General features: G+C 45.2%; 1 protein-coding gene across 1 annotated transcript; it reads right to left on the bottom strand.

Annotated features, from left to right (window-relative positions):
• Nucleotides 1–16,250: 16,250 nt before the first annotated feature.
• pdhb (pyruvate dehydrogenase E1 subunit beta) lies at nt 16,251–22,129 on the bottom strand. The gene is made up of 10 exons (XM_080545557.1): nt 22,075–22,129; nt 21,923–21,982; nt 21,261–21,368; nt 20,697–20,759; nt 20,565–20,600; nt 19,998–20,283; nt 18,733–18,843; nt 18,431–18,522; nt 17,917–18,058; nt 16,251–17,038 (listed from the first exon to the last, which is right to left on the bottom strand). The coding sequence occupies exons 1-10, from the start codon at nt 22,108–22,110 to the stop codon at nt 16,890–16,892; spliced, it is 1,083 nt and encodes a 360-aa protein (XP_080401683.1). The 5' UTR covers nt 22,111–22,129; the 3' UTR covers nt 16,251–16,889.
• Nucleotides 22,130–22,528: the final 399 nt, after the last annotated feature.

Raw genomic sequence — 22,528 nt, 5'->3', positions numbered from 1 at the left:
TCAAGCAAGCCCTGGATGAGTAAAGAGGAACTACTGTGTTGCCTTCACTACGTGGCCGTTGGGTTGCCATGGCCACGTCATATGAAAATACACTACACAGTGGAGCTGATAGTGGACTTCAGGAGGAACCCACCCCCTCCCTCTCCAATCATACTGGGAGGCACACTCCAGTCACCACAGTGGAGTCATGCCGCTTCCTTGGGGTGACAGTCTCTCGGGACTTGAAGTGGGGGCCCCACATCGACGCCCTCACTAAAAAGGCCCAGAAGAGACTGTTTTTCCTGAGGCAGCTCAGGAAATTCCACCTTCCTAAGACCACGCTGGTGATCTTCTACACGGCCATCATTGAGTCCATCGTCACCTCCGCCATCATCATCTGGTTCCCCGCTGCAGCGGCCAAGGACAAGGCCAAGCTGCAGCCGGTGATACGCTCGGCGGAGAGGGTGATTGGCTGCCCTTTGCCCCCCCTTGAGGCCCTGTTTAAAAGTAGGGCTTTGGGGAGGGCCAGGAAGATCATGGCTGACCCCGCACACCCAGGACACGGTCTCTTCGACCCGCTCCCCTCAGGCAGGAGGGTGCGGTCCCTAAACACTGTGAAGGCCCGACATACAAACAGCTTTTTCCCCACAGCCATCCGGCTCCTAAATGCCGCTGCCCCCCCCCCCCTCCTGACCTGACCCCCTATCTATCTACCCTCCCTCCACCCCCACTGGACTGTCTGGATATGAACACTTGAACACTTGATCTCTGCACTTTATATTTATATTAATTATGACTCTTGCACTTTGATGTTGGTTTGCACTGTCTTGTCCTGTCCTGCTGTAAACCGTGCTCCATTGTTCCAAACCAAATTCCTAACATGTTTACATGTCATGGCAATAAAAGTCTTCTGATTCTGATTCTGTATTGTTACCATATTGAATGTTATACCATAAGAATTTCAAAATGTGTGTTTTTTGTACTTGAAAAATGTGAATGTGATATTCTAGCCTATGGAAGGGTGCAAATGCACCCACAGGTTGTATGTATAAACATAGGCCTACAGATGTCAAATAAAGATAAATCAAGCTATACACCATCTTATTTTGACATGTAACATGTAATAACCATAGGCGTTTCTTACCTCTTTTTAGCAGTGCCTTTCTTCAACACTTGTTCAACAACAGACCATGTCTACAATTAGAGATCTACATAAGATTTGCATTCTCTGGGTGTGAGGACTTGCTATATTTGACCTGACAATTAGTGACTGCTATGTGATCTGACAATATTTAAATTGTACATGCTGTACACTGGACTCTGCATACTGTGTTCCCAAGAAATAAACAAAATCAGATTAGCGAAATGGTATTTTATTTATGGTCTACAGACTGTAGTGAAGTGAAGTGAAACTTTATTTATATAGCGCCTTTCGTACACGGATGCAACTCAAAGCTCTTTACAATGATTGAAAACAAGATTACAGAACAGAACAGTGATTGAAAACAAGATTACAGAGATAGGGGGGACACGAGACAACAGGAAGGGAGGGGTGGGAGGGGTTACATCAATAACACTACCGGTAATAATAACTTGTATAACTGCATCAAGCTTACACTAATAATAACTTGTATAACTTGTATAACTAATAATAACTTGTATAACTTGTATAACATCTACTTTGCAAGCTTAACATCACTTTACTGCCTTGTATAGCAAATGGTGTGTCTAATCTAATCTGTGCTGTAAAGCAGGTGCAGTGTCTCAGATACAGCTGGACTGTACAGAGTGAGTCAGTAGGACATAGGAGGACAGTCAACCTGGAGTTGTGGAAGAGCTGTGGAATTCCAAGAAACAGTTCCTGTCGACACTGAGGCAGAGGGCCACATCGCATGCTTCGCACTTCCAGGAAGTGTCTTTCCTCTCGCCATTTTCTGCGCAGAGCCTGCACACCTTGCGCCCGATGGTGTTCTTCCTGCTCGGGTTTTCTGCGAGCTCTTCAGGTGTGGCAGTGGGCACAGGAATATGCTGAGCGTTCCTGTTGGTGGGAGTGGGAACTCCTGTGACCTCCATCCCACACAGGCCGGCCACAAGCTCAGTGATGAAGTCCTTGTGGGACATGGGGGTTTCTTTGGGCGTTCTTCTCTCACAGATTTCACAGTGCATGATGTAGGCATTCGTTGTAGCAATATCTACAAAGTGCAGGAACATTGTGCGATAGAACCGGCCGGCTCTACGGTGGGTTGAGTAGTACCCTATGAGCTGATCTGACAGATCAACTCCGCCCATAAACTTATTATAAGCTTTGATGGGGGTGGGGCATGGCACGTCTTTCACTGACCAGATGTCATCTTCCTTCACCTTTCTCAGGATCGTGTCACCAAGAGTGTAAGCAGGGTGAAGAGTGGAGCAGATAGACACGACCTTTGTGTCCACCCACTTCACGAAGACCAGGGCCCCCTCTCGGATCCACCTCAGTTCGCCTCTCTCTGCGTTCTTCCGTATGGCATTCTCTCTGCCTCTGGGAGTGTCCTTCCTGTTCTCTCTGTACGTGCCGCAGGCTCCGTAGTTCATGGCGTGCAGGTCAGTGAACAGTTTTGGGCTGGTGTACCAGTTGTCCATAAGTGTAGCTAGCTAAGTAAACAAACACGTGTCTTTCTTACTTATGACGAGGGTCAACATCTGGGTCATCCGATTCATGTTGATCATCGTCACTTTCATCCTCACTTTCATCCTCACTTTCAGACAGTAAGACATCCATTTGCGTCTCTTGGACGCAGAACTGGAGCGCTCGAAGAACACATGTTCGACGTGGACGCACATCACCGTCCGCCATTTTTCAAGGCTACGCTACAACGCTACAAACAAAACAAAACGTCTAAAACACAAATATATAATCAAAACTAATCTAGCTAGAATAAAATATAACTATAACTATCTCTCCTACTCTCTCTATATCTCTCTCTCTATCTCTCTCTATCTCTCTATATCTCGCTCGTCTCCTCGCCTCTCTACAACCACATGTAGTCCAGCGCGTCAGATTTCAAACCATTTCTGGTCACGTGACGCTGTATTCCTTCTCCCATTGGCTCAGGTGGGACACAGTCATTCTAGACATTTTTACCGGATCAAAATAGGACGAAGTATGCCAGAGATATGCCAAAAACATGCAACGCCTGCTATAGAAACTGCGTAAAGGCACAAAATAATATGATTTAAGCATCAAAATTAAAATAGTTTTTTAACACGGTTTCCCTTGGTCTATTGACGTCACACAAAAGTATGTTAGAGACTCATGCCTGGAGCTTCAGGAACAGCTGCCCGGAGCACTTTAGGTGCGTACGTTTGGATTCTATGGACTCTTGAAAATAGGCACGTGATTTTTTAATGTTTTAATTTACGACGCACCGACGCACATTACGCAAGTCGACGTATTGACGTAGTCGATTACGTCGACGACGTCGACGAATCGTAACAGCCCTAGTACCCTATGAGCTGATCTGACAGATCAACTCCGCCCATAAACTTATTATAAGCTTTGATGGGGGTGGGGCATGGCACGTCTTTCACCGACCAGATGTCATCTTCCTTCACCTTTCTCGGGATCGTGTCACCAAGAGTGTAAGCAGGGTGGAGAGTGGAGCAGATAGACACCACCTTCGTGTCCACCCACTTCACGAAGACCAGGGCCCCCTCTCGGATCCACCTCAGTTCGCCTCTCTCTGCGTTCTTCCGTATGGCATTCTCTCTGCCTCTGGGAGTGTCCTTCCTGTTCTCTCTGTACGTGCCGCAGGCTCCGTAGTTCATGGCGTGCAGGTCAGTGAACAGTTTTGGGCTGGTGTACCAGTTGTCCATATAAATATGGTATCCACTCCCCAGCCACTGCGGACGTATGAGATTCATCACTGCATCATAAGAGACTCCATGCTCGCTGGTTGGAATGTGCGACTTGCCTGTGTACATCTCAAAGTTGATGGTGTAGCCATTGGAAGAGTCAGCCAGTACGAATAGTTTCATCCCCCAGCGTGTTGGCTTGTCTTTCATCAATTGAGTCATACCTGTTGTTGCCTTTGTGGCCACCATTCTCTCATCGATAGACAGGTTCCGCTCTGGATGATAGTGTGCCATGCAGGCCGTGCGGATCTCTTCATACAGCGGCTTCATGCGAAACAGCTTGTCATGCTGTGGTTGTCCCTTCAGGCGATCGTTTGCGACATCCTTCTCTGGATCACTGAGGTGAATGTTCCACCATATCCTCCTGAATCTGTCCCTGGACATAATCATTCTGGGAAAGGGCACTGACATGATGTGATTGGTTTTCCACAGTAGTCCGTGAGGCACGGCAGGTGCACAACGGAAGTGTACAGGAGGAGACCAAGAAAGTGACAAATCATCTCTAGATCAATGTTTTTCCCACTCGTACTTCTTGGTCTTGGTCTGCTCAGAAGCATACTTGTTGGTGTTACGGACAATGGTCAGCATTGAGTTAGTGGAAAAGTACAACATGAAGAGTTCCTTTGGAGTGAAATCCACATGAAGGTCTACCTGGGGTCCTGGATCCCTTCTGTGCCTCCATTTTGGGTGCTGTGGGGTGACGTCAGGATCCTCCTCAGTTCTCCAGGGCTCTGGCTCCCCTGCTGCTAAACCGGCTTGGCCTTGAGGAGACACTGCCCTGTCTGTCTGCCACTTGCGCTTCCCCTTTGCAGCTGTTGAAGGTGTGCTGTATGACAAAAAAAAGAGATAGGAGAATTTACAACATTTGCATACGGAGTAAAACTGACTCACCGTATGACTCAGAGCTGCAGATAGAAAGTGACATGAAAATAAATATGTATATATTGAGAACAACAATTCTTTCAGTTTCACACATTATAAAGTGTGCACACTGTGTAATCTGTAATGTATAAAACCTATCAATAGCTACATCGTGTTTTTGCTTACCTCCTGTGTTAGTGACAGTAGGACAGCCAGTGCTTGCAGGCTTGGCACCCTTCCCCCTCCCTCTCCCCCTCCCAGTGCTAGTTGAAGGCTCATTGTCAGGCTCCCTGAAGTTGAATGAAGAATCACTGAAGATTGACAGGAAAATACAAGGTCACAAGTCAGACAACAGACATATTTCTGACATACACACATCACCAATTCAAAAGCAACAAAAAGCAACTAAACTCAGCACTACTCGACCATGGCATTGTAAGTGTAGCTAGCTAAGTAAACAAACACGTGTCTTTCTTACCTATGACGAGGGTCAACATCTGGGTCATCCGATTCATGTTGATCATCCTCACTTTCATCCTCACTTTCAGACAGTAAGACATCCATTTGCGTCTCTTGGACGCAGAACTGGAGCGCTCGAAGAACACATGTTCGACGTGGACGCACATCACCGTCCGCCATTTTTCAAGGCTACGCTACAACGCTACAAACAAAACAAAACGTCTAAAACACAAATATATAATCAAAACTAATCTAGCTAGAATAAAATATAACTCTCTCCTACTCTCTCTATATCTCTCTCTATCTCTATATATCTCTATCTCTCTATATCTCTCTATATCTCTCTCTATCTCTATCTCTCTATATCTCTCTATATCTCTCTATATCTCTCTCTATCTCTATATATATCTCTCCATCTCTCTCTATATCTCTCTATATCTCGCTCTCTCGCTCGTCTCTCTACAACCACATGTAGTCCAGCGCGTCAGATTTCAAACCATTTCTGGTCACGTGACGCTGTATTCGTTCTCCCATTGGCTCAGGTGGGACACAGTCATTCTAGAAATTTTCACCTGATCAAAATAGGACGAAATATGCCAGAGATATGCCAAAAACATGCAACGCCTGCTATAGAAACTGCGTAAAGGCACAAAATAATATGATTTACGCATCAAAATTAAAATAGTTTTTTAACACGGTTTCCCTTGGTCTATTGACGTCACACAAAAGTATGTTAGAGACTCATGCCTGGAGCTTCAGGAACAGCTGCCCGGAGCACTTTAGGTGCGTACGTTTGGATTCTATGGACTCTTGAAAATAGGCACGTGATTGCCCGCGCCGGCGCGGACGTGGTCTGGCAAGGGCCATGTGATATTTTGATAGGGGTGGGGCATTAATGTGCATTAATTTACATAGTTTTCCTGAATAAAAATCTAATCTGTAAAAACAAAAAACAAAAAACTAATCTAAGCAAGCCTTTAGAATATGGATAATAACACATAGGCCTACTGTAAAGCCCTTTGAATTGCCCTTGTTGTATGAAATGTGCTATACAAATAAACTTGCCTTACCTAAACCCTTTTTGAAGGTTTTGTTTATGTCCAGGTATCACACATCTTTGTGCATACATGTTCAGTGAGTGAGTCTGTAGCCTCTCGGTAGTTACATGTTCAGTGACTGTTGCTGGTGACCGCTAGGACCATAGGCAGATGCCTTGTTGGTAAGTAATTTGTTCTAAGACTTAATCGCCCCCACACGCGCGAAGCGACGCGCTTGCAAAACAGTTTTGTGATTGGTCCGAGTTTAGCGGGAAATTTGGATTTCAGGATATTCCTCTCCTCCGCCGATCCCTTGAAAAGAAACATCAACTCACTCACGCGGCCAGTCTGATAGCAGCGGACCGCTAACGTCCAATCACAACAATGATTTTGTACAGTTCAGTATAATATTTGTAGATATGTTTTTGTTTAAATAATATTCACTCTGTCTTTTAGTTTCACACTCAAAAATCCCTCAAACGGTTCACTCTGTCTACAGCAGGAGAACAGGTGGCAGAAGGAGAGCCATCAGCATCGGCTAGCTGTGGTGGTGTATCAGCAGACATTAGCAAGTAAAAAAACTATTCTTATGTGCCGTCACTTTAGCAACGACAGTATTGGCAGGGCAAAAAGAAGGGGAGTCGATTTTTTTATTGACAACGGAATTACATGCTGGAAAAACATGCAGCTAAAATTCAGGGAACATTTGGACAATAAGAGACACATGGGAGAAGTACGGGAAAACAGGGCTCATGTGGGTGTCATCAAAGGTAAGAGTTGGTTTTCTTTAACTCAGCTGATACTCAGCTGTTTACCGAATGTTCCATCTGATTGTCACACTGTGATTTTACTTGTGTTATGTGGTGGGTTGACATAATTCACCCACGGAACTATGGGTTGGGAGTATTGTTCCGCACAGACAGATAAGTGCGTGGTACCCGAGTTGTTTATTCAGTTCTATTTACTGCTTGAGTGTGTTGTTGACAATCGTTCATATCCTACATTAAACGTTTAGCTTTGTCATTTGATACGCCACCTACGACTCCCGTCTCTCGGCACTACAGTAAACAGTTAATCAGTAACGTTAGCCAGTTTTGTGCTCTCATGTAGGCCTACTTCGTATTGATGAGCTGATGATCTTTGTGTGTGTGTGTGTGTGTGTGTGTGACTGTCAGTCACAAGTTTATATTCTACGGATGTTGGTCAGTGCTGTATGCGCGTTCCTGGTTCTGTGTGTACTCTTGTGTACTTCATATTCGATGAGCTGATTATCTTTCACTGTGTGTGTCTGTGTCTGTGTCAGTGTCTTGACTTGGTCATATCTGTCAGTCACATGTATATTATTATGATCCAAAGATGGATATTATACGGTAACCTACGTTCAGTGCTGTATGTATGCGTGTTCCCCATGTTCTGCTGCAGCTGTAGCCTCCCGATATATTGGTATTTGATCACCTGCTATATAAAACATCTCCGCTCGGCTTTAATGGCTTAACCGCAATTTATTTTTTTGCCATGCTCCCTCTAGTTTTTGGTGAAATTACGTCGTTGTTTTGAGCGCGCGTGCACGCGGAAAAAATGGATTTGCCTGGCCGCCACTAATGTGGAAATTCCTGGAGGAAACACTGCGGTCGTATCATTTCGATATATGCCCCCACACCCGAAGGCCGGTCCGTGAAAATATTGTCTTACATGAAACCGGTCCGTGGCGCAAAAAAGGTTGGGGACCGCTGTTTTAGGTGACCCTCTGTGACAGCTGTCATTGGGATGGCCTTGTCTGTGTGTGTAGGTCTGCTTTCTGTAGTAGTGCATTTTCTGTCTGTGTGTGTCTTTATTTTCCAACCAGGAGAGATCATTCCAGTAGACCAACCATTTCTAGCTAATGTATATTTCTAATGATGATTTCTAATATGTCTTGTATGATTCTTGTTATGATTACATTTCTATGATATTGTAAAGACCAAACTTATCTAGTTACACAATCTTCAGCATAACAAGTTCCTAAGATATGAAAAATGTACAAGCAAAAGGAATGCAAGCCAAATTATTTTTTATTGAGTCTATGCATTTGTATGCATTGTAACCAGACGACGGTTACTGGGTCTTCTTGCATGGACACTGTTTGCATGGACACTGTTTGCGTGGCCAGCAGCTGAGGCCAAGGCTCATCACAGTGATGAGCATCCTCGTGAGGAGGGAACGCTTCTGTGTCTTTGAAGCTCCTCTCTCCTCAATGGGAGTCGTGACAGACCTCACTGGGCTGGCCGCTAGAGACAGGAGAGAGAGTTCATATGAGCTTCACCAGGCCTATAGCTACAGAATACTTTATTAGTTTGGTTAGTATGTCCTTGGTCTGAGTGTTATACATGTTGACTTACCTCTGCTGTGTCCATCGTCGTGGGCAACCTCAATGTTCTCCTGTCCTGGGGCTGGAGGCTGGACACCGTCCTTGATGTCCTCCTGTCCCGGGGCTGGAGGCTGGACACCGTCCTTGTTGTCCTCCTGTCCTGGGGCTGGAGGCTGGACACCTACCTGTTTGCTCTTCTTGAACTACATCAGTTGTTACAGAAGAAGAATCAATGACAGAACATATCTCTTAAAACCCCATTATTCCTACAACAACAATGCATAGCTTGTCTGCTGTTTTATGATAAACTGGTAAGACTTTACATTACCGTTACATCACCGAGTACATGTGGCTTTCTTTGATAAATTCACTGTATATATCTGTTTTACCTTTCTCTTCAACATTGAAAGGAATTTCCCAAATTTCCCTTTCTTCTTCTTCCCACTAGCATCACTCTGAGGCTGTGTGAGTGAGGCTGTGGAGGCTGTTGTGGTGTTGGATACCATTGATACGTTGTCCAACACCTGGTGGACCAGGACCCTGGAGAACAGATCCACTGTGTTGTTGTATATCTCCGAAGAGCTGGTGGACAGCAGGCTCTTGGGGCTGGAGACTCTGGTCGGGGCGTTGTTGTCGGAAGCTTCCTCCTCCGTGCTCCATGATGAGCGAGGGACGATCACGGGAAGAAGCAAGCGCTTCACCGACTCCTCGGCAAAGGCGTAGACCACCTCAATGCCCACCTTAAAACGCTTCTCTGCCTGTGTCGGTTTGGACAGAACACTGTCCGACACACACTTCCCAACATCCACCGATAGACTGCTGTGCAGGGACATCAGCGCCTGGAGTCTGTCCACAAGGGCGTGAGTCAAGGTGCGGAACCTCACCTGGGACAGCAGCTCCTCCCGTCTGGCGAGGTCAGCTCCGGGAGAGGTGACCTCTTCAAGAACCGGCAGGTCCATGTGGTCCATCAGGACTTTCACCACGTCGGCCATCAGCTGTTTGTCACTGACGGAATCCTCCGGCACAGTCTCATCAGAGCTCTCAAGCTTTGAATGTGTCAAAGACACATTCTCAAACTTGGACCGTGTGGACAGAGAGGAGGAGGCCCTGAGCAACTCTGTAGCTACTAATGCACCACCCTCACTGGAAAGTCCATCACTACCCTCACTAGACACCATCTCTACTTTCTCCAGTAGAGATCCTACAGCACTGTGCCATTGTCGGAGCTCCACTGAGGTCTCCATTTCTTCTGACTGTGCCACCATGTCACCCTGAATGGCAACCAGGATCTGGCTAATGCTCTCCCTAGCCTTAGCCATAGATGCACTTTGCTCAGCGGCATGCATCTCACGCTGAGTGAAGAATTCCTTCAGCTTCCGCTGCAGATCTCTCCAGAGGGTCTGTGCTGTAGACCACAGTCTCAACTCCGATACCTCAGAGGCCTCAGAACCTCCCACACTTTCCCCGAGGAGCAGACTGGGACTAGCTGAGGACTCCTGAGTCTGGGACAGGCTCTTAACGCCATTCACAAACGTGCCAACAAGGTCTAATGCTGACAAGTCAGCACAACAGGTAGTTAACCCAGAGTGGTGGGAAGAACTTCCTGCACTGGGGGAGCATCTCTCTGGTCTCATGAGGACGTCTCTCACTTTCTCAGCGGCTTGCCTCTGAAAGTCCTCCTTGGACAGTCCAACGACTGCGCTGGGAGACACGCACAAATTCTCTGCTGATGAGGAGGAGGAGTCAGAATACTCCTTTAACCATCTTAACACGTCCTCCACAAACTCGCAGGCAGCGAGGGACTGATCTGACGCCCTTGGTCCAGCGGAGGCTGTCGTCTCATCCTCTGTGTTATAAAAGACGAGGATCTCGCTCAGAACCTCTTTGGTGCTGTGGTCGAGTTTGAGCTGGCTCACCGCAGTGCTTTGGAGAGCCACCATCGGTCGAGAGCTTTCACTCTGACCTCTACGCAGCGCTACTCCAACTGGTGAGACAGTTGTTGGAGGTAGAGGCTCACTCAGGCAAGACTTCGCTTGGACCAGAGCAGATCCAGGGATGAATCTGTCATGGTCTGAGGGCAGTTTGCACTCGAGAGACCTGTGGCTTGTGCCTTTAAAAGACAACAGCCGTGCGTAAAACGCTCCCAGCCTTCTCTGAAGCCTCTGAACTAGAGTCAGGGCAACAGGCAGAGACTCCTCCTTTGAAACACCAGGCCCAGCTGGTGAGTGAGTGATAGACCTCATGTCTGCCACAAAGTCATCAATAATACCTGAGGCCTCCATATTGATATCTGATATGGGTAGACTGCATGTGACAGGCATATTTATGGCAGACTTCTGCAGCCACTCGCTGACGGCCTCTGTGGCCTCACATCTAATGTCCTCATTAGAAAGTCTATCCACGCCGGAATAACGGCTGACCTGGGGAACATCCTCTAAATTCTCCAGATACATATCACCACAGAGTTCTGCTGCTGTTGGATAATTCGCCAGTCCAGATAGGATGTCTTCCACCATACCTTCCGCTATGGACAGAATCGAGGACTTCTTATGGGCAGAGATTGAAGACTCAAGCCTCGCCACCTCAGATCTAAATGTGGCTGCAAGTTCACCATAGACTTCCTTGGTGACTTCTTCATAGTTAATGGCCTGAGAGACACTCCCGGACCGGATGGAGGCAAGTTCCTCATCACTGATGTCTAGTAGTTCTAGACATTGTTCCTCTCCGCTGGTTCCACTCAAAGCTGAGGCCCTCCCAATTATGACTGACTCTCGCCTGAACAAGTCAGCCAATTTCGTCTGCATATTTGCAAACATCTTACGGGTACCAGTGAAGATTTTATTTGCAATAGACCCGTCCAAATCCGTGGTCTGAATGATGTCTTCAACATCAGACGCGAATGTGTCGACGACGTGAGCCGCCTCCAAGTTTAAATCTTCAGGAGTTGGGAAGGTGGTCATCGCGGCGGCCATGTTGGCTTGGCCAGTGACATCACTAGTTGAGCCAGACGGTAAACAGCCGTAGATATTTTTGCTCAGAATTTCACCAACGGCCTTGGTGGCTTTGGAGTGAAACTCCTCACTCTTAATAATCCTGAGGTGTCGTCCCACACTGGAAGAGGAGGACACGCGTCTATGCGGCGCTCCGGCAGAGGATGCCTCCTGATCAGAGACAGAGCTGATCCTGCTGATCTTCTTTGCTAGCTCTCTGAGCATGTCAGCTGCTCCCTGCACGCCATCCTGATCAGCTGAGCTGCATGACTCCACCGTCTCAACGATGGCAGTCATGACGTCGGCCGTCATTGGCCCCAGGTCGGTCATATGGGTCATGGCCTGAGTCTGTGGCACCACTGGTTTGTAGATCCCAACTTCCTGGAGCTTGGTGGTCACCACGCGCATCATCCTCCAAGTCGCCGCGCACAGGGAGCGCTCCTTATCGAAGCCTTTAGAAATTATCAAGGGGACGTCAGAGTTCACCTGCTCCAGGACGTCTCTCACCACAGGTCTGGTCGAATCAAAGGAGCTAGAGGAGATCGAGCCCAGTGATTGGAGGACGGTGTCCTCGGTGATCCCAAAGAGGACTCGGAGTGGATCATCCAGGGGGGGTGATCCACTCTGAGAGGCTGCAGCCTCCCTGGCCTCATTCAGCTTTATGACATGCTGTAGAGTAGGGAGGATGACCTCTATGGCCGCGTTGGAGATCAGTTTTACTATTTTCTGGCCCATGACTTCAAGCTTCGCCTTGGTCATCTGTGTTCATTCAAAAGAGAGTGAAGGATTAGTTGTTCAGCTTAAAGAAGATAATCATTTCGATTCACTGATTCAACACAAACAATAATAATAATAATAATAATAATAACTTTATTTGTATAGCGCTTTTCCTGCAAACGTTGCAGCTCAAAATGCTTTAATCATTATAATAATCTTAATTTAATTATTTTGTAATTTAAAGGCAATATTAAAAGGATGGGTTTTTATAATCTTAATTTAATTATTTAGTCATTTAAAGGCAATATTAAAAAGATGGGTTTTTAGTCTTGACATATTTGCTGAAGTTGCATCCCTAATGTAAACTGGCAGTGCATTCCACAATTTGGGTGCATAAAATGAGAATGCAGCCTCACCAAATCTCTTCTTTTGTACATGTGGTACACAGAGAAAACCAGCGTCAGAAGACCTGAGAGCTCTATTGGGCTGATATGCTAGCAAAAGGTCTTATAAAATATTCTGGTGCTGTGCCAGTGAGAGCTTTATAAACAAGCAGAAGGATCTTGAAATCTATTCTGAACTTAACAGGAAGCCGTGTAGAGTTTCTAAAATAGGAGTTATACCATAATGACTGGTATGGTATGCCTGCTAACTCTAAAGTAAAATAATAACACATCAAATACACTTACCGGGTCTCTCATGCAGTCATGGATCACCCTCCACTGCCTGGTGAAGAAACAAGTCAACGTTTTCAATTGTTTGGTCTTGGCTTACACTTGTTGTGCTGTTTATGCGCAGGGTGCGAAATCATGAGCTTAGAATGATAAGGTTCTATCTCCGTTTAGGGAAGTTCAGAGATATTGAGCGTCAAAGTTTTTACATTCCATTATGTTTTGTGAGATGGAACCTTTGTATTTTATTAATTACTAACTCAAAAATGTCAACATTTTAAAAATAACACCACACAGGCATTAATAAACACCTAATGGATCAGATTATGTAAAAAAACTCAATTTTGACAAAAATGGAGATAGAACTGTATAATTCTAATGTCACGAAATATTGGGTGTGTATTGAAACATAATAATAATAATAATAATAATAATAATATTATTGATTATTGAATAATGTGTATTGAAACATAGGGAGCATAGATACAGTAGAGCACATAATCCTTACTCATCAGTGAGACACTTCATGAATGTGATCAGGGTGGGGAGGCGGTCCTGATCGATGTTGGTGTTTAACCACCCAGCCCCCCCCGGCCCCTCCTCCTCCAGCAGCGTGATGACTGCCGCTCTGTCCTCATACTTGTCCTTCGCTCCGGTTGAGGAGGACGTCTCAGCGCGAGCTAAAAGAAACAAACAGAGGATTCTGGGGTTTTATTGCCACCTCGGAAATAGTCTGTAGTACATTAAGACAATCAATGGTTGTGTTACAATATTCACACTAGTATAGCATGATGGAGCCATTTCTAGGCCTTACATTCACACTGATGTGTATGGCCATGCGTTCATAATGAATGGTAGCATGTGGATATTGGATGTTTAATGGGATGAAAGACATTTTTTTTCTTCTTATCAAACAAGTCTTTGCAAATAATCAACATAGGGACTCTACAGGGAGAAGTCAACAGAAAACCCTCTCACCTGCGTCAGTGTTGGAGCTCTTCACAGAGCTCTTGGAGCCCTTCTCAGAGCTCTTGGAGTCCTTCTCAGAGTGCTTGGTGCCCTTCCTAGCCCACCTGGCGCTCTTCTTAGAGCTCTTGAAGCTCTTCTTGGCCCCACTGCCACTACTCTTCACCTGCAACACAACAGAGTTCAGATACACATTCACACACACCTCACATTGACATACACACACCTCACACACACACACACACACACACACACACACACACACACACCTCACATTCACACACACACACACACACACACACACACACCTCACATACACACACACACACACACACACACACACACACACACCTCACACCTCACATCCCATATAATAATAATAATAATAATAATAATAAATAACATTCACACACACCTCACATTCACTCACATTCACACACACACCTCACATTCACACACACACACACACACACACACACACACACACACACACACACACACACACACACCTCACATACACACACACACACACACACCTCACATTCACACACACCTCACATTCACACACACACCTCACATTCACACACTCCTCACATTCACACACACACACACCTCACATTCACACACACACACACACACACACACACACACACACACACACCTCACATTCACACACGCCTCACATTCACACACACACACACACACACACACACACACACACACACACACACACACACCTCACATTCTCACACGCACACACACCTCACATTCACACACACACACACACACACACACACACACACACACACACACACACACACACACACACACCTCACATTCTGGTCAACATTCACACACACCTCACATTCACACACACCATACACACACACCTCACATTCACACACACACACCTCACATTCACACACACACACACACACACACACACACACACACACACACACACACACACACACACACACACACACACACACACACACACACACACACACACCTCACATTCACACACACCATACACACACACACACCTCACATTCTGGTCAACTTGTTACATGAAGTCAAAGTAGCTTCAGATGGCATTGCATAAAAAAGTATTAAAATGATAATCAGTCAGAAGGCAGCAAAAGGCTTGTTCTGTCAATGTTAGCATAAGACCTTACCTTGTCTTGGTCCATCGTTTTTCTTGGTCTATACTCAGTCAGTCTGGTTCAACCGTGGTTAACTCCAGCTGTGACATGTCCTTCAACTCCTTTCAAAGTTGTGACTGACGACAGGACGGCTGTCGGCGGCTTTTGTTGTGGCACATTACGTCATAGAACATTGTGATGTCACAATGTCATCAGTGGCGGCCAATCAGATGCGGAAATTTATTCAAATGTGAAAAATAAAAATAGGAATATAGTTTAAAATTAATTAATTCATTCATTACTTTCTTGTATCACGTTGGTTATTAAATACTAAGGCATACCTGTCAACCCTCCCGTATTTTACCCTTCTTTCCCGCTGTGCTCCCTTTTAAATGTTTTCGCGTAAATCTCCCGTATTTTTACCCTATTTAGGGTTAGTTCGACGCGGACGGACATCACCTTCCTCCATTTTTCAAATTATAATTATAAATTAATTAATAATAATCTCTAACGTTACGTTACCAACGCTACAACGCTACAACGCTACAAACAAAACAAAACGATTCCAAAACACAAATATATAATCTAAACTAACCTCAAAACTGAAACTAATAAAATGATAACTATTATCTCTCCTACTCTCTCTATATCGCTCTCTATTATCACATATTTCGTTGTATGGTACCTGTACTATATTAATGACAATAAAGACCATTCATTCATTAATTCACTCATTCATTCATTCTATATCGCTCTCTATCACTCTCTCTCTCTCTCGCATTTTTTTTTACCGCATCAACGAAATATGCCAGAGATAATCAAAAACATGCAACGCCTTCTATAGAAACTGCGGGTAAAGGCACACAAATAATATGATTTACGCATCAAAATTAAAATAGTTTTTTTAACACGGTTTCCCTTGGTCTATTGACGTCACACAAAAGTATGTTAGAGACCAGTGGTGGACTCAGGCTGTTACTGCACAACATGGGACCCCATCAGTTCACATGGTCAAGTTTAGACATGCAAGGGCAGCCAATAGGGCACATCCTCTAATTCTGCCACTCAAAAGGGCACTTAAGTGCGACATTTCTCAACTGTGGGGGCACATGGTCAAGTGGTCTGGCAAGGGTTTGATTGGTCGAAGAAGGAATTTCAGTCGTAGACTTTTATACATTTTATTTCACTGTGTTGCTTTCACAAATCAAGTCATGTCAGACCATTGATTGATTCCTGTGCCAATGAAATGCGTCCTTCCTCCGTCCTTATAATCTGATATAACTGGTGAAAGCTATTAAGCGGAGAGCTGTCTTTGGCCACTCCAATCACATTAAAGAAAAAGGAAGGAATGATGCATGAATAAATGCGTTTAGAGACACTAGGGTACTCTGATCATCTGAGCTTTTCTATTGCATGGCATACTGTACATACAGAACCACTATTTCAGAGAATGTGATAAAATTGGGGTTTATTTCCGTAACAGAGCCATTTTTACAGCAACAAAAAATACACTTGAGATGTTACAATACCGGCTATAATAAATACAGTTCCTTAGAATAAACCATAATGTTGAGTCTCCTCTTTGAGTCAATGATATCTACTATACAATGCTGATTAGCGGATTTATCATATCACTGTCCGTCAAGAAAAACGACAAGTGCAACGAGTGCAAGTTTTCTTCAACTCTGTATCTGAAAGACTACTATATTTTTTTCTGTGGTCATGTGAACATATTTACTGGTAAGTTGCCAGGAAAAGAAAGTACTGTAAGTACCCAGGGGTTGATTTAGCAATAAAGATTAAACATAGATACAGTTAAGAGATTAGAGAACATTCAGTGTCTTTTTCACTGAAAAGATGATGTCCTTGATCTGCGGTGTGCTGTTGTCCTCCAGGATCTTGGCGTATGGCATGGGGATGTCCACACCCGTCACTCTGGTAGCCGGGGCATCCAGGTGGTTGAAAGCTGGGCCTGATAGATAAGAGGCATACAGTATGAGGAAAGCTGGCCCTGATAGATAGAAGCACTCTGCGCGTTTCCCATTTATTACGTATATTTGCTTCTATATTTCAGCGCAGCTTGCGCTGTTGTGGCAAAGTGTTCGAGCAGGTTCGTGGCAAGGCCGGTGCTAGGGCGCGCCTCCCCCTCCCCCCACCACCCGGTGAGTGACGCAAACTTTTGGATTCGCACCTCCTCCCCCCACCACCCTAACCCACCACAGTCTCACAAAATCCTGTGAGAAACACGTATGCCAATGTTTTACACACACACTTACTACACATCGGTTAACACAGGGGAGGGGTGACGAGGGACCGTGCAACTTTGAAGATGGCGATGGTTAGTAGTGGGTTATGATAACAGTACGGAGGGCCAGGGTGTGACGTTAGCCAGGACATCAGAGATTACACCACTACTTTTAAGATAAGTGTGGACTACTTTATGATAAAGTGACCACAGAAATAGTGTTCTGACGGACAGTGCCCAGAGCCAATCAGTTGACACAGGCCCTCTCCCTAGGGAAGACAGCCCCCTATTGGCCCTTCAAAAACCACTCTCCTCTGCAACCTGGGCTGTGTTTGATTCCAGGAAGTAGTTTACTCCAATCTGACTTGAATCAGCACTCGAATCGTCAGATTTGATAGAACTGGGTAGGTAAAAGCAAGAGCTACAGCTTGCACATGCCCAGTCGTATCAGATTTGCGGGATGGGGGAGGTTCTGGAACCCAGCCCAGATCCTCCCAGGAGAGACCTAACATCCAGGCCAAGCCCTGATAATAGCTTCAGCAGCAGGCTTGGGTGGTGTTGCTACTACACTATAAAGTAGAGACGGAATCAACGAGGAAACCCACCCTCCATGACTCCGGCAATGACCTCTGCCCCGACTCCAAACTGGGGCCATCCACCCTCCACGGTCACCAGGTGGTTGGTCTTTATCACACTGGCTTCGATGGTGGCTGTGTCCAGAGGTCTGATGGTACGCAGGTTAATCACCTGGGGAGGAGGACAAGACGTTTTCAACAACCATGTCTTCTGAAAAATGTTAATTCTTCCTTCTTCTAGCATTATGACTGCCAATGGCCCCTGGTCCAAGCATAATCACTCTTTCTTGCGATGCCTGATAGATAGATGATTCACTTACTTAGACAAATGTATTTGTTTTAACTCGCTTTGAATAAAGGCGTCTGCTAAATGGCAAAAATGTAAATGTCTGAAAATAAAGATCATTGTATTGCAATCTATTGTAATCAAATATGCTAGATGAATAAAGTTGTGTTTGATTTGAAGTGAAGAAGTAGCATGTTTCTAGCGTTCCTGACAATAAAACACAGTCAGGGTTCTGCGGAGATGAGGAGCGATGCTCACCTCACATTCGATCCCTTCCTTGGCCAGGACGACTGCTGCTTCCAGACAGAATCCCACCATCCGAGCATGTGCCACCAACGTGACGTGAGTTCCTGAAATAAGAAACAACAATGACTGAGAAAAAGAGTTCCATATGAACACAACACAGAGTTGGGTAGCTTTTCTGTCATATGTGACCATTCACCAACGTAAGAGGTGTACTTATAGTAGTCTGTGAGAATACATATCTTTAACATGGATTTTACATGGTATGTTATGGTAATAGTAACCATAACATTTCCCAGACTCTTGCTAGTGCCTACCTTGTCTTTCAACTTTGGCCTTTCCTATCGGTAGGACAAAGTCCTTGCCCATAGCCTCCTCTGACATCTCGAAGGCCACACCATACATCAGTTCATTCTCCAAGAACACCACTGAATGGAACAGGTTCAAGAAGTGCGTTTATGATTAGTGTCATGTACAGAATGGGATTCATAAAAATAATTTGATCAACATAAGACACTTGCTTGGAAAAAAACCCTAAGGCCTCTATATCCTAGACACTTGGTGTAGACCTGCAACGATTAGATTAGACATAAAACAATATATGGTAGCCATTTACTACTAGGTCGTCCTCGGACGAGCCCTCCATCGGCGCTTCCAGTCGTCCCGATCTTCGATAAATCTGGCTAGTTCGCCGGTACTTTCCGCTCCTGCATCTTTCTTGAGTACGTCCATGTATGTTAGTGTGGGACGCCCTCGTGAACGATGCCCATGTGTTGGCTCCCACAGAACCAGTTTGCTGGCTGACAGCTCCTGCTGTCTCTGGCAGTGACCTTCCAGCCTCATTCTCCTGACTGCTATTTTATCGCTTATCATTGGTGACCCCCCCCATACAGATGCTTATTGGTAATATGCTCGCTCTTGTCGATGTTAAGTACTCCACGCAGCATTCTGGCGTAGCACCCATCTAGGGACTTCTGCAGGGTAGGCTTCAGGGTCCAGCATTCACAGCCGTATAGAAGAACGGACTCTACCGTTGCATAGAAGAAGCTGAGTTTGATTTGTCGTGGGAGGTTGGAGTGCCCCACACTGGCCATGCCGTTCAGGGCTTCCTCACTTTAAGGTCTTGCTTGGACGAGTTGACCCATGAGCCCAGGTATTTAAAGTCTTTGACTTCCGTCAGAGCAATGCCTCCTGTGGTTATTAGAGGTGGATGGTCCGGGAGGATGTTATAGGTGATTACCTCGGTTTTCTTGCCATTTAGCCGAAGGCCAACCGTGCAAAAGAGCTCTTGTGCTTGCTCCAAGTGGTCGGAGAGCAGGCTGATGTCGTCCGCGTAGTCCAGGTGCGTTAGGACTACAGCGGGGTGTCGTCTTGACCTCCTAGGTGTTATAGTGAGGCGGAAGGCAGAAGGCAAGGCTGAGCTACTACCATCTTAGTTGGCATAGTTAGTTATACCAAGATACCAGATACAAGTGTCTGGTTGTGCATGGTGGTTGGGGGGAGGGTGGGTTGTTTCTGGAATGGTTTGTGCATGTTAATGGCGTTACCGGGGGTTACGGCCTTAACAGGGTTATGGTCTTACCGGGGTTATCGTCTCTGATAGCTGCTTTGAGGAGCCCCTTGGCGTCTTCTGCGTTCCATGGACTCACCACCTTCAGGCCGGGACAGTGGCCGTACCAGGCAGCAAAGCACTGGGAGTGCTGGGCGGCCACGCCTGCTGACGCTCCGTTTGGACCACGGAACACAATGGGGACATTCTGCTGCCCGGCAGACATGTAGTAGGTCTTAGCAGCAGAGTTGATGACCTGGTCGATGGCTTGCATGGAGAAGTTGAAGGTCATGAACTCACAGATAGGCCTCAGTCCTGCCTGAAATAATTCATTGTTTTGATAAGAAACAAAATCTTTCTCCCACAACTACAATTCATTTATTTGCATAATTTATTTAATGAGTTAGTGGTCAACACTGATAGTTAGTTATTACCTAACTGGGTGGTTACATTTTATTAGGGGGTATAATTCAATTTCAGTGAGTTTTTTCTAATGGGACTGTCCCAAACATTGGTACAGACAAACTTGTCTAATGTTACTTTCTATAAGAAATGTACATTTTCATGTAATAATATTTGTAATCGTTATAACCGACTTACCATTGCAGCTCCAACAGCAATGCCAGCGAAACCCATCTGTAAAGACGAGGGAGAAATCATACTTACTCACAACAAGCTCTCAAGACACCATTAGACTGACATCGTCATGTGATGAACAACAGTATTGTTTACCTCTGTGATCGGGGTGTCGATGATGCGTTTGTCCCCATATTTCTTCCACAGTCCCCTGCTCACCTGGAAATAAACCACAAGGAAATACAATTGAAGTTGTCAATCATATCATCATTTCACACAAAAAAAAACATATGAATACAAATGTGTTATTGTCAAGTCAATTAATTCTGTCTATCTGACTGTAAGTTATTTTTTCTGAGTGGGGCAGTCCCACTCATATTTTTCTTTTTAATGACAGATATAGTAGAGATTATGACAGGAAGGATGGGTGAGAGAGAGAGAAGGGATGACATGCAGGATATGTCCGCGGCTGGAATCGAACCGGGAGCCCTGCGGTTCATGGTCAGCGCTTAATCCACTACGCCACCTAAGCGCCCCAATTCTGTCTATCTTACCTTGTATTATTTGGTATTCCCTATTCACACCTGTGACCATTTATATATGCCATTTAGCTTAAGGTTGTATCCAATACAGTGTCTACATACGGTCCCAGTGGGAATCGAACCTACAACCTTAGTGTTGCTCTACCAACTGAGCCACACAGAGGACCAACTGTCTTACCTTGTAGGCGCCGTCATACTGAGCCACCTCCTCTCCCAGAAGGAACACTCTCTCATCCTTCTCCAGCTCCTCATCCATGGCCTGGTTGAGGGCATCTCTGACTGTTACCTAAACGCAGAAAAACATGGAACATGTGCACTCTAAGTGAGACAGCGGTTAACATAGGACTGTCTGCCATCAAATTAATGCACTAGACATCTTTCTGTCACAAAAGAATTACATTCTCTGACTTCTCATAAATGAAGGGCATGTATGGCATGTACAGTACAGAGCACATCTGACGGACATCTGAACCTTTAATGAGGTCATTCAGGTCGATTGAATGGAGGTGCATTGTTCACCTTCACTCAGTGTCCTATGTTCATGTCAATCAAATGAACTCGAGGTATTGCAGACTCAACAAAATAAAGCTTAATAGATAGATGTCTTGCGATAGATGTCTTGCTAACCAGTTAGCTCAGCTGTCATCTGCCCTCCCTGTTCAAGGATGGGTCCGAACCAATCCGCATCCAAACCAATTAAATCATGACAATTTTACTCTGGGCTAATAAGGCAAGTAGAACTGTATCCCATATGTAAAACACAAGGCAAATGACACACGTTGTTAATCTTGTGATAGCTGTCATGAAGGTTAGTTCCTCTGACACACAGTGGAAACAGACCTGCACACTGGCCGGCGTGGACCTGTGGATCTCCCGTCGCAGGACCACCGACACGGCACTCTACAAAAGCAAGACAGATCGGACTTCGTTAATCGCTCATACATCTGAACACATGTCGATGTATGATATTTAATCATTACGTTAATACACACCCTCCCTGAGCGAAGAAAACACCTAAGCGACGCCATCTTTGAACTGTCCTCTGGATGGAGTGGGAGGGTCTTATCCGAGGGAAGGGTTTTGATCCAATGGGAGAGGAGGAGGATGCGTCAGAGGAGGAGACTCGGCGTAGAGAACCAATCAGAACCGTTCCCTGTAGAGAAAGCGGAAGAAGTGGCACTACTTAGAAAAAATATCCAAGGGCAAGCACTAGTAGTATCACTATCGCCAGACTGACAGTCTAGACGTGAATAATAATAATAATAATAATAATAAAAATAGTAATACTACTACTACTAATAATACTACTAATACTAATAATACTACTACTAATAATACTACTACTACTACTAATAATAATACTACTACTAATAATAATAATAATACTAATAAGAATAATACTAATAATAATACTAATACTACTACTACTAATAATAATAATAATAC

The sequence above is a fragment of the Nansenia antarctica genome (assembly GCF_963989245.1).
Source record: "Nansenia antarctica genome assembly, chromosome: 15".
Lineage (NCBI taxonomy): Eukaryota > Metazoa > Chordata > Actinopteri > Argentiniformes > Microstomatidae > Nansenia > Nansenia antarctica.
This window is presented reverse-complemented; position numbering and strand designations above follow the sequence as displayed.

Bases quoted from the DNA above. Each gene is read 5' to 3' on its own strand.
- pdhb (XM_080545557.1), bottom strand. From the start codon at position 22,110: ATGGCGTCGCTTAGGTGTTTTCTTCGCTCAGGGAGG. The intron at 18,844-19,997 runs GTAAGACCATAA...TGTTCCATTCAG, and splicing joins TATCAGAGACGATAACCCCG to TGGTGTTCTTGGAGAATGAA. The intron at 17,039-17,916 runs GTGGGTTTCCTC...CTTATCTATCAG, and splicing joins CATTGCCGGAGTCATGGAGG to GCCCAGCTTTCAACCACCTG.